We start from the raw sequence: 11,955 nt of genomic DNA, 5'->3' as shown, positions 1-11,955 counted from the left end.
TCCCCCTAAAATAAAACTTGTGCGTAGTTCTTTCCTATTTCTCTCCTTAAATATGTCCCCATATAGTCATTAGAATGTTTAGTAATTAACAACTAACCCTGCTGCAAAATCCAGCTATGCCAGTTTGCTGATCATGCTGGTCATAAGCAGGTCTAGTTTAATATGATCTGATCAACCAGCTAGTGCTGGTAGCTGGCCAGAAAATATCTTGAGCTAGTCACACCATTTTAAGCTGGAATCTGGTTTGGACTGGTCAACCAGCTGCTACCAGTTGTTTCAAAACCTAGTTTGCAACTGTTTTTGGTCTGTAGCTGAAATGACAATCAACATACACAGAGGGACTGGGGCACCCAGCCCCACACTCTTCCCATTTTGGTGCAGAGGGTAGCATTGTAAACATCTCAGTTTTTTTGGTCCTCAGTATACACACTTGAAAAGTACTTTACGTCTTACAAGTGAAAAGAACATTCAACTGCATGAGTCATCTCCAATAATTCCTGAGCTAGTCTAAATTGAGACTCCATTAGTTCTTCACTAGTCCATTTTGGATGTGTAAAATGTTTGTTTTGACAAGGTTGCTACAGTGATTTGAGGAAAAAAGGCACAAGAGAACCTAGTGATTACAATGAGTGAGTGTAGACATCTTCTTGTTCAGTCTCCTTTGGCACTGTGAAATAAGGCATTGGCGCCAAGCCTGAACCTCAAAGTGCCCAGTGTCTAATATTCAATTCTTAATTTCCTGTGACCCAATTGGTCTAACTGGGCAATTACCATCAACTGTACAGCAGGGATAATCAAATTTGGCCATTGAATTTCTCCCAGTTAGTGCAACAATACTGATTGGCCAGACTCTTAACACCTGTCTGCTTAGCCCTCTAGGACTGTGATATACAGTTTTCCTGAGGCAATTCCAAAGATGCACTACTAAATGCTTCTGATGTAGTCTGCATGCATATTATATTTCAGCTGTGCTATATAATTTGCAAAATAAATGCTTTAATTATGTCACTGAGTCTCTGGGAAATTACATTTCTGATCAAAATGGAGTGGAATGTCAATCAAACACTGTGTCAATAGGATGATACGCTGCTGTATTCTGTTACTCTCGCCCTCCCTTCTTCAATCACACTTTGTGCTCAGCAGCAGTGCATGTTCCTGGGTAAGCTCACTGCCTGAGTCCAGAGCCAGCTAACTGTAATGAATGACCAGGTAAGTTCAAATCTAAATTTCATTTACATTTCAGTTCAGATCCTGTTAGCAGTTCATATCCAGAATGATGGAAAACAAATTGCATTAATGTAGGTTAAAGAGAGCAGAGATACTGCAGAAACTGATGACTAACACTCTTGGAACCAGTTAGTGTGATATGTTGTACTTGAACCGTTTTTATTCATTTGCACTGTCAAATATATCCATTAAACTTTAGTATTAGGGTGTCTGGAGTAAAAATATATATTTTTCCCAATCCTGTATAAATGTGGGTTAAATTAAAAAAATGTACTAATTACTTTAAGGTGCTTGATAGAAGTGATAGAATATGGATTTGGGATTGAGGAAGATAAAGGGAAAAGATGAGTCTTCAGTCTACTTTTGGAGATGGCCTGAAAATCAGCAGTGATAGCTATATATCAGTGAATAACCCTGAATAACTTGGCAGAGTTTGTATTTTGCACTTTGTATTTACGGAGGCCTGGAGATCTTTCCCTGTCATTTGCTGTGGCCTTGCCTCTGGCTCTGAAGAGGTTAACTGGGCTGGCGTGAGGAGCTGTTCTCAGGAACACACCGCCCTGCGGGTCCGTACACCCACTGAGGCGACGGCTGAGAGAATGAGTAAAATTCACTTCCGTAAAAGGCCCTCTCTCCCACGCTCCTCATGCTGTTGCATGTTCACGCCTCCACTGGAGTCCGAGTGAACCAGCGTCACAATGCTGAGAAACGCTTGTTGATGTGCAGTTTCACCAAGATATTATATCATCATCTGGTACTCGCATTTGCGTTTGTATTCGCATCGCTTTCGGTTGAGGTTAAAGTAAAGGAAGTCATGCAGTTTTGTAATTAGATCCAATGTTGACCATTGTATTTCACTGGCAAGTAGCAGAATATATTTAGTTTTTCCTTCCCTCTTTCAAATGCATACAGATCCTGGCTGGGACAGTGCCGTTGTATCCCTGACAAGGGGGCCTTTCCACTGAGTTGATTCAATAAATATGCTGTTTAATGGATATACAATATGTAAAAAATGTCATTAGCGTGTACATTGCTTTGGATGAGAACATCTATTGAGCAAACTAATTGTATTAATTCATGTGTAATTGTAATAAAGACGGCTTATCTGCGAGAGTGAGAGGGCTTCCTTCCATGTCAGCAAAGAGAAAAAGTATTCCAACAGCTGGAATAGTTCAGGACAGTATGGTATTTTAAACTGTACAGCATGATGGAATTATGAGAAATGTTTTTGGAAGTGGGAAGCATTTATCTAAATGCAGAGTCCTTAACATTTGAATGTACCATGTTTTGGCACATTTTTTGTTGCTGTTCTTTTGTCGTCAGTGTAGCAGAAATACATTTGCTGATATGGCAGGATTTGCAGCCCCTGTGAGACAGGAAAGAAGTGAAACATCTGTTGTTATTTCACATTGGGCTCTCAAGCCTTCTTTCCCTGCCGGATGTGAACTAACTGACCGGTCTGAGGAGACCGTTGTTGCTGTGCGTTGTGTTTATTCTGGGCTGTAAACTGACGCATTCCCTGGTTCTCCAGTCCTCCGCAGGGGAAGAGGAGCCCAGAGACTATGGCAGCATCCTGGGGGACAGTGAGGATAGCGGGGAAGGTATGACACCCCACTCAGGTGTGCCTGGATCGGGTGAAATAAGGCACGTGGCAAAAAAAAAAAAATGAAATGAAATTTAGATTTGTATTTATTTAATTAAAGTACAAGGCTCAGGCTTTTAAGCATCTGGGCATTTATTGAAATCAGCTAAAATTACATTGCTTTGCTTTTTGAAATGCTTTCAGGATTCGGTGACAATTGTTTAAAATCCTTTAAGGTATAAGATGTGAAGAATGTTCTTCAACATAACTGAAAGCAATGGAGTCCTAGAACACTGACTTACAATTTTGAAAACCATTTAATGAAACCACTCTTAAAAGGTTTAAGACTCACAATTTCTTCATCGAACTATACCAAATAATTACAAGCCAAAAATACTGGGTTGTACAAGGAAATTCCATTCCTATGTTTAGATACAGTAACATTTCATTTAAAATATACATTTAAGACTTGATACATTTAAGATCATGTCAATGCCTACTGTGAAATCAAAGCCTTGATGTTTAGCAATGTATTTTTTGTAGAAATACAATCTTTGCTCACATAGTGCTATTTCAGCTTTTGGTGACTGTAGATTGAAGTCGCATGATGTGTCTAATACAGCCACGACTGCTGTGTTTTTCCTGGTTTCACATTAACCCCATATGGAGTTGTGTAAGAACCTGACATAGATTGCTGTATGCTGAGTTGGAATAAGAGGTTGCATTGTTTCACCAAAGTGAATGAATAGTTATTTGACGCAGGATTTTTGGCTCAAAACACTTTAATGGCAAACGAAAGCAGGTTGCAGTTTACATTCTTTCCACACGATGGAAGCATTGTGCAGAGTGGGGCTCATTCCTCCGCGCTGTTGCCTGTGCCCGCATTTGGCAGAGGAGATTGACGTGGTTGGTGAATGAGCTGTCCTCCTGTTTCGCAGAGCTCAGCGCCGAGGGTGCGCTGGAGTCTTCCTGGGAGAGACTCCCCGTGCTGGAGCGCCTAGGACTCAGCAGGTGTGTAGGCTGGCTACACTCAGACAGAACCTCATTTATGCTTTGGTTATGTTTTCATAAATGGAGGCTTGCAGCCATTCTCTCCCTCTCCCTCCTTTTCCCTCTCTCTCTGTTCCTTTCCCTCCCTCTCTCTCCCTCATCCCTCTCTCTATATCTCTCCCTCTTTCTCTGCTTTTCCCTCTCTCTCTCTCTCTCTCTCTCTCTCTCTCTCTCTCTCTCTCTCTCTCTCTCTCTCTCTCTCTCTCTCTCTCTCTCTCTCTCTCTCTCGCTTTCTCTCTGTCTCTCCCTCTCCCTCTACATGTTTCTCACACCTTCTCTCACTCCCTTTCTACATGCAGCATGAGTAGATTACTTCCTTAACTGAAAGCGGATAATGTTAGAATGGTAGGGTGTGCTTCTTGCAGAAACAGGTTTTGACTCTGTCAGAGTTTGTGTGGCAATACATTAAGCCACCATTTTTTAATAAGTTTAATATATGGTTTTTGGAATAGAAATATTTCTATATATTGTGTTTTTTCTCTCTCTCAGTATGGAGATGACAGATCAGGAGGTGGAGGTGAGCTTTTCGAAGATTGCTAATCAATCAGTTGCATCATTTCAGAAATAATAGTTACTGGGTATGCTTGTGTCATGCTGCTGCCCCAGGCTAAACTGGGGCCTCTCCTGCTGTGCACAGGACTCCTTTGTGCAGTTGGCCCTGGCTTTCCGCTGTGACCAGTACACTCTGAAGAGGAGGCTGCAGGCGGAGGAGCACGACCGCTGCGTGGCTGAGGAGAACCTGCACCTGGAGCTGGAGAGGACCAAGGACACGCTGCAGGTGAGCCTTTCCCTCGCACCGTCTTAAATGAGAGCGTGTCCAGCGTGTCCCGTCGAGTCTGGAATGTCACTTTGGAGAGTCATACCTGCCGTGGTGTCACTCAGCCTTTCCCCAAACTCAATGCCCGATATGTTCAACAGGGTGCCTTCAGTCTTCCTGCACCAGCTGCACAGTTAGGGAAATAACATTATATTGTAAAAAATCCAATTAATAATAATATGTTTTTCTGAGTAAAGAATTCCTCACTGAACCCAGGTCAAACTGGTTTTTCTACAAATATAAAGATGCCTCAGCTGTCATTTCATGCACCTCCACTCCATCCTGCCCTTGGTCTCATTATGTCATGCTTTGGGAGCTCTCTGCCGTAAAATTCCCAGAGTGGATTTAAAGTCAAAATTTAGTTTTCCTGAAGACAACTTTGACAATATATTTTTTAAAATTTGGAATCTCTCCCCTGGAATGCATATATTACAAGGTATATTGCATACCTAAAAACACTGCAAATTATAATCTATGACATACGTATAAAGCTGCATGTATAATTGATATATTTCGTAATTCTGGCATGACATAAGTCTGGTGTGACATAAATACTCATTTTGACATTGTGTATTTTATGCTATGTTTATTTTCTCCTGTGATAAGAAATGAAATGTGTATATGACTGTACTTTCTGCCACTGTTTCGCTAGATTACTAGATTAGCTATCTTACTTTTACTATACTTAATGATTTACATACAATTCTGTACCCATTCCTCTGTGCTATCAGCTCAGTCTATATCAGCCCATGATGTTCCTGTGAGTTGACCAGGATTCATAAATAATATGTTTGTAAAGGTAGAATATTTACACAGATTAGTATTGTACTAATGTTTAGGCTCATGCAGCAGTTTCTAGCTGTATTCTGAAGATCTGTCTGTCTGTCTGTCCAGTCCCTGAAGGTGCGGTGTCAGGACAGGGAACGCAAGGAGGTCCTGGAGAAGCTGGAGCTCAGTCTGGAGAGCATCGGAGGAACGGTCGAGGGAATCATCACCGCCGCCGAACAGCTGGGCACTGTGCACCAGGTAGGCTGGGCTGCCCTCCCCCTGGTGAGGGGCAGACTGTGGGGGTGCAGGCCTCAGTGTGTGAGCTCAGCTGTGCGTCTGACTGTGTCAGGAGGCTCGCGTGACCCACGCCGTGGAGCTGATGGTGTCCCATGTAGACAACCTGAACCGGCGGCATGCGACAGAGAGCTCCGAGCTGGACGAGACCAGGAGGCTGGTGTACAAGACCCGCGGCCGCTTTTACAGTGATTCCACAGGCAAGTGCTGCCACCTAGGGGCCAGGAGGGCTGAGATGATGCCTTGAGGAGATCCTTTGAAAAAACTTTATTTTCCAACTTTTTTTTTTGTTATATAGACATATATATATACTGTGAACTTGACATGGTTAAAAATGAAGTTAAACATGTCCAGCTTACACATCTTGGTAATATTGTTATTATTGTAATTATTACAAATATAGTTTGTACTAAATAATTGCATGTCTTATGGAGACAGGTAAGAAAATAGCTAGCAGTGGATATACAGTAAAATGATTAGTTCCATGTGCTAGTTTATGAAATGCAATAGATACAGGGGATCCAATAGCAGTTGGGAAACTGTGGTTTATTAGAAACACCACAGAGGTATCATAAGTTACAGTAGGAGGTATTAAATAAGTTCAGAATGGAATAACTTATCACGGCCAAGTCGATTTCTGTATGCCTCAGTGATTTCTAAGCAGGTATCACACAAGTATAACCAAAAAGTTCTGTCTCTCCCATGCTCCCTAACTTCCTTGTAACATTGTGATATTGTGATCTCTTTGCTGGCTTATGCAGTAACCTAGCATTCTTTTTCCATTTCCTTGTAGATGATGTTGATATGAGACACTGTCTAATAAGGCAACCTTCCCAGCAGGTACACACCTGTATTTGCAATCGATTTTTATTTGAATTTAGTTAAAAAGTTCAAATTCCCATTACACATTATCCCTTAATATTACAAATTATTTTTAATTCTTTCATAGTATCTCACTCGAAGAAGAGTTAGCGTCACGCTAATACCAACAATGGCACAGGTAAACATGTCCAAATTATCTTTTTTTTACAAGGCAGGTGAAATTTGAATTATCTTTCTTGTTATTGTTTCAAGCAAAATTCATGAAGTTTTGTTTCTCTTCTTGGGAGTTGTTATGAATGTAATCTGTAGGCATGCCTTCTTTAATGAACATAATTATCTTGCACCAGTGGTTTAGTGATGTTGCATCTTTACTCTCGGTGTGGGAATGTTGTCTCACAGGTTGGGTACTATTGTTCATATTAATCAGGAGAATGCACTTGAATTTGCTCTGGATAAGAGTGTCCATTAAAGGAATTTCATGGAAATGTACGAGTTCTTTGCAGTGTATTGTGACACCGTGATGCTAACATCTGTGCTGTGATTTATTTATGTCCTCCGCAGATCAATGACCAGGAGTCAAAGTTAACTGACAGTGTCACAACCAATGGGGATACAGACTCCACAAGATCTGAGAGAGTCATTGGGTGGGTGGCATGTATGGGCGGAGGGCCAGCTGTTTATTTCATAGGAACATATCCTCCTAAGGGGCGACACGGATGGTGCAGTGGGTAGCGCTGCCACCTCACAGCAAGGAGGTCCGGGGTTCGAATCCTGGTTGGCCAGGGCCTCTCTGTGCGGAGTTTGCATGTTCTCCCCGTGTATGCGTGGGTTTCCTCCGGGTACTCTGGTTTCCTCCCACAGTCCAAAGACATGCAATTTAAATTGCCCATAGGTATGAGTGTGTGAGTGAATGGTGTGTGTGCCCTGCGATGGACTGGCGACCTGTCTAGGGTGTATTCCTGCCTTTCGCCCAATGTATGCTGGGATAGGCTCCAGCCCCCCTGCGACCCTATTCAGGATAAGCGGGTTAGGATAATGAATGAATGAATGAATATCCTCCTAAGGCCCTCCTCAGGTCTTGGTCTCAAGAACCATATTGTTCTACTCTGCTGAACACTATGAGGCACATTCAATAAAAATAATATTAATTACATTTTGGAATATATTATCACTGCAACATGTTTTTTCATCCATTACAAATGTAAATACTGTATTTGTGCTGGGTCTCAGGTGGTATTGAGAGAATGTCCAGAGGGTTTACTGTCTTTACTATGTGACTCTGCAAGATGTAAAAAATGCTTCCTGATCTCAATGTGGAATTCACCTCTCATGAGGGCATCAGAAGTTCAACTCAACTTGAAAAAATCTTGTTAATCACTTTTATGAATCTACAAATCTATAATTTGATAAACCTGAACAACACATGTCCTTAACATTGGCTAAAAGTTAGATAAAATATTTATTATTATTTATTTACATACATTATAACTAATGCAGCATACTGTAAAATTAGTGTTTACTTGTAAGTCAAAGCGAACAACAAATATTGATCTAGTACACAATAAAATGTGCAGTGTTAGTTAAACTGTAACTCATATGGGGTTATATTCACCATGATTTCTAAAACATAAATCTCACAGGTATTCATACACACGATGTGGCCAAGACTTTGGTTGACTTATCTCCTGTGACGCTCTAGACAACCTGGTTCCTCAAAAGAAATTTTGTTGAAGACCCGTATCCTAGAGTGCACAGAGGATGGTCCCCCTGTACAACAGCTGCAGCAGCTCACAAACAGCCCACAAGGAGAAGACCCTGACACCGTTTATCTTAAAAGGTACAACTAACAAGTGGTCCCATTACACATCCACATTTTCCATACTGTACTTACTGTAGAATATCAGCATTATCACACACTCTTGTCTGTTCATTTTTTGGCCTCTGTATTGTGCTTGTATGCCGGTGACTGATTTGAGAGGATGTCTTCTCTGAAAGTCTCGTGTTTCTTTGGGTGTAATTTCCTTGTTCTCAAGGATCATCTTTCTGTCTAGGAGGCAGTTATTTTCTTATGACTCTGTGCCGTGGGTTATAATGTCTCCTGGACCTTGGCCAGCGGATCCAACTCAATTTGTTGAGTGCCAGTCTGCTCTAGGACACTGTTTATTACAGGAGAGTGTGTTCTGTGTATCAAAATATATCAGCCCACTGTTTGCAAAATATACACACCCACTGTGTCACATCGAAGTGGGTAATGTGGTGTGCATGTAACATTAGTGGGTAAAGTAAGCCTGTGTGTAAAGTAGCAGTGGGTAAAGTAGCAGTGGATAAAGTAAGCCTGTGTGTGAAGTAGCAGTGGGTAAAGTAAGCCTGTGTGTAAAGTAGCAGTGGGTAAAGTAAGCCTGTGTGTAAAGTAGCAGTGTGTAAAGTAAGCCTGTGTGTAAAGTAAGCCTGTGTGTAAAATAAGCCTGTGGGTAAAGTAGCAGTGGGTAAAGTAAGCCTGTGTGTTAGTCCCTTACAGGACGCGCTGTGTCACAGGAGGAAGTGTGTGGCAGCAAAGGAAGTGGAGAATGCAGACTCAGAGGAGTACCAGGGCTCGGGCACTGAGAGCGAGTGCCAGTTCAGCGACTCTGAAGACGTTTTCTCAGAATCGTATGTGACCAATGACCTGTAGACTTCTTTGCCTCTGGAGCAACTTATGCATAAGCGAGGCCTTCATCAATATTTCTTTACGTGCTTTCAAGCAGATTGTTGGTGACAATATTTTTTTGTTTTTTTTACTAGATCTACTCCCTTGACTGAACAGCGCCCCCCGGTGACTTGGCTGTGTCAATGCTACTGGACACTCTTCTGGATCTTCCTGATGGCACTTTACTTAGCGATATTGCTGGGTGTCTTGCTCTGGCGTCTAAGAGCTCCCCTCTTCTGGCTATGATTCTATACTGATGAACCAGTGAGAAGAGGCACTCAGCTACTCAAGATCGCATGCAGATTTAACATAAAAGGACTAAGGTTCAGCTGACAACCAAGTCATTAACTGAACATAATAATGCTGGTGTAACAATCACTACTACTGGCAATTGAAAGAATTCTGGAACATTCCAAAATAACCTATTCTTCAGAGGGTTATGTAAATGAAACACCATTTTGCATTGGTCATTTGCTAATTATTCTCTGGAAACACTTGGCAGCACAGACACACCAACATTCCTTCCCGAGGCCCTGGGTTTTCTGTCTGTGGGCGAGGAGAGCTCCCTGACTGGCCAAATCCAGCCTTGTTTTCAATGGAGTTCTCTGTTCAACCTTTACAGTATGGTCACAATACAGACACTACTGTATATATTCTGTGTAGTCACACACATATATCTTTCGCTTTTTTGTCTCTAATAACTATCAAGATGTTAATATAATATTTAAAACAGCCATTTTAACGATGTATGTAATCTCTGGGATGGTTGGCCTAAAATGTGTGAGGTGAGAGAGACTTCATGTGCGATGCGTTCTGTTGCACACAGTTTTTTTTAACAGTTGCCTTTACACACCTGTAGTTGAACCAGATTCTCGAGCCGATCCAGATTGAGCATTGAAATTTAATGTGGACATTAAAATCATATCTCTCTCTGTTTGCTGACAGCGTTGTTTAGACACCAGGGCCTTAAGCTGTAGCACTGTTTAATAAACTTGGCTCTTTGTCTCGGTATAAACTTAACTCAAAGTCATTGTAATACCTCCCAATACTCTTCTTTCATCAGAAAATTGATAATATCAAGCAATACTCTCGGGCCTAGTACTTATTAACTTAAATAACTTAGTAGTTATTTATTTTATCTCAGAATCCACTCGACCATTTGTGCTAATAAAGTTCCATGGCACAGTCCTTTATCCTCTCAAGACTTGGCTGACCAACTAATGCATTATAAGTTTGTACAGATTGCTTATTTGACTTGTTATCTCCATTTAAATGAGCATTTCTAAAGACAAGGCTGATCATAATTGCTCTTTAAGCAGCGGGCACATTGTTTTGGGAATGCCCTGATGCGATTAAACATTTTTGGACATTTGTTGTAGATGTCTCCTGGCTACAATGCATGGATATTTGGTAAAACTTTACTTGAAGGCATACATAACACTGTAATACAGATGACATAACTGCTGTAACAGGATGGCATAACAGTTGATGCCAAATTATATAAAACTGTCATACTTGTATTGGTAATGTTATGACGTTATTTTCATAAAATGTACCCAATTCAATTAAAAATGAGACGCCCCTTTATCGACAGGCATGACCAAGGGATTGGGTGGGGTGGAAACTTGGAATCAATCTGAAGTCAGATTGGTCAGCTTCAGTGTGTATGGTAAGACCTGCTTTGATACCTGAACACACACAGCTTTGTTAAGCCCCGTAGTCCTTAACTTAATGGCCATCCCTACAGTGCTCTCTATTGTATTTCAACTTATTATACCCTTCAGTGTCAGGGCGACATTGAGTCTGCTCCCTTATTTGTTATTGTTATGACTGATTAAAGATGAGAAGGCATTGAAGCTTCAGCCAACACTGAATTGGACACTTCCTAATGTATTTTATTGCCTCTTCTTATACATGCTCAAAGAGAGACAAGGAGAAGGACAACACCGGTGGCAGTGGATGCCTACTTCTTTGAGGATGCAATGGTAAAGGCCAGAAACTCCTGGTACCAACTAAAACCTCTCAGAGGAAGTACAGAATATGCTAGAAGAATTCAGGTGCTGACCTTTATTTGGTAACTACAGTGAGGAGTTATATAAAGTAAATGATGGCTTCATACTTCGCCTTTATCGTAAAGGCAATCACAATTTTTTTCATTACCCAACACAACTATCAGTAAATACATTTTTGCCAAACTCCCATTGTAGTTTTGACATATCTGAAATAGTTTTTGCAGCTGCTACTGATTGCAATCAATCTTACAGCATAAAGAAATGTAAAATCCTACAGATTCTAATCATTCATCCCCATGACTGGTGAACAGGAGAGAAGTTTCAAATTTTACCTTTTTGTTTCGATGCATATGTCACAAGTGTACAAGTGTACATTCTGAATTTCATTGCATTACTTGTATAATAATGGGCAGCTGTTTTACAATATACATTAATCTTTTTTTATTCAAATGAAAACTTGTAAAGTACATAAACTGTAAATGAACTACAATTTTGTCATTTCAATATTCAATCAGTCATCCATCCATCCATCCATTACTGAACCCGCTTATCCTGAACAGGATCGCAGGGGGGCTGGAGCCTATCCCAGCATACATTGGGCGAAAGGCAGGAATACGCCCTGGACAGTGCGCCAGTCCATCGCAGGGCTTCAATCAGTCAACTGAATGCAATTTAATTTAATATAATCCCCATTTAA

At 41.1% G+C, this 11,955-nt stretch overlaps 1 protein-coding gene and 1 long non-coding RNA gene across 2 annotated transcripts in view; one reads left to right on the top strand and one right to left on the bottom strand.

The window, feature by feature from the left end:
- LOC133109314 (inositol 1,4,5-triphosphate receptor associated 2-like) lies at nt 1-11,120 on the top strand. Its single transcript, XM_061218589.1, has 14 exons — nt 1-19; nt 1,144-1,209; nt 2,759-2,828; nt 3,748-3,820; nt 4,349-4,376; nt 4,497-4,637; nt 5,571-5,702; nt 5,794-5,938; nt 6,532-6,578; nt 6,688-6,738; nt 7,122-7,204; nt 8,260-8,397; nt 9,069-9,209; nt 9,342-11,120. The coding sequence occupies exons 2-14, from the start codon at nt 1,198-1,200 to the stop codon at nt 9,490-9,492; spliced, it is 1,212 nt and encodes a 403-aa protein (XP_061074573.1). The 5' UTR covers nt 1-19; nt 1,144-1,197; the 3' UTR covers nt 9,493-11,120.
- A 178-nt stretch (nt 11,121-11,298) lies between these two features.
- The window catches only part of LOC133109315 (uncharacterized), a 2,416-nt gene continuing 1,759 nt past the window's right edge, over nt 11,299-11,955 (bottom strand). Inside the window, exon 4 of the long non-coding RNA XR_009704720.1 lies at nt 11,299-11,955. This exon is cut by the window's right edge and continues 812 nt beyond it. This is a non-coding gene — a long non-coding RNA (uncharacterized LOC133109315).

The sequence above is a fragment of the Conger conger genome, chromosome 14 (assembly GCF_963514075.1).
Source record: "Conger conger chromosome 14, fConCon1.1, whole genome shotgun sequence".
NCBI lineage: Eukaryota > Metazoa > Chordata > Actinopteri > Anguilliformes > Congridae > Conger > Conger conger.
The sequence above is the reverse complement of the archived record's forward strand: the minus strand, read 5'-3'. Positions and strand labels throughout refer to the sequence as shown.

Bases quoted from the DNA above. Each gene is read 5' to 3' on its own strand.
- LOC133109314 (XM_061218589.1), top strand. The intron at 3,821-4,348 runs GTGTGTAGGCTG...TCTCTCTCTCAG, and splicing joins GAGCGCCTAGGACTCAGCAG to TATGGAGATGACAGATCAGG. The intron at 9,210-9,341 runs GTATGTGACCAA...TTTTTTTACTAG, and splicing joins GAAGACGTTTTCTCAGAATC to ATCTACTCCCTTGACTGAAC.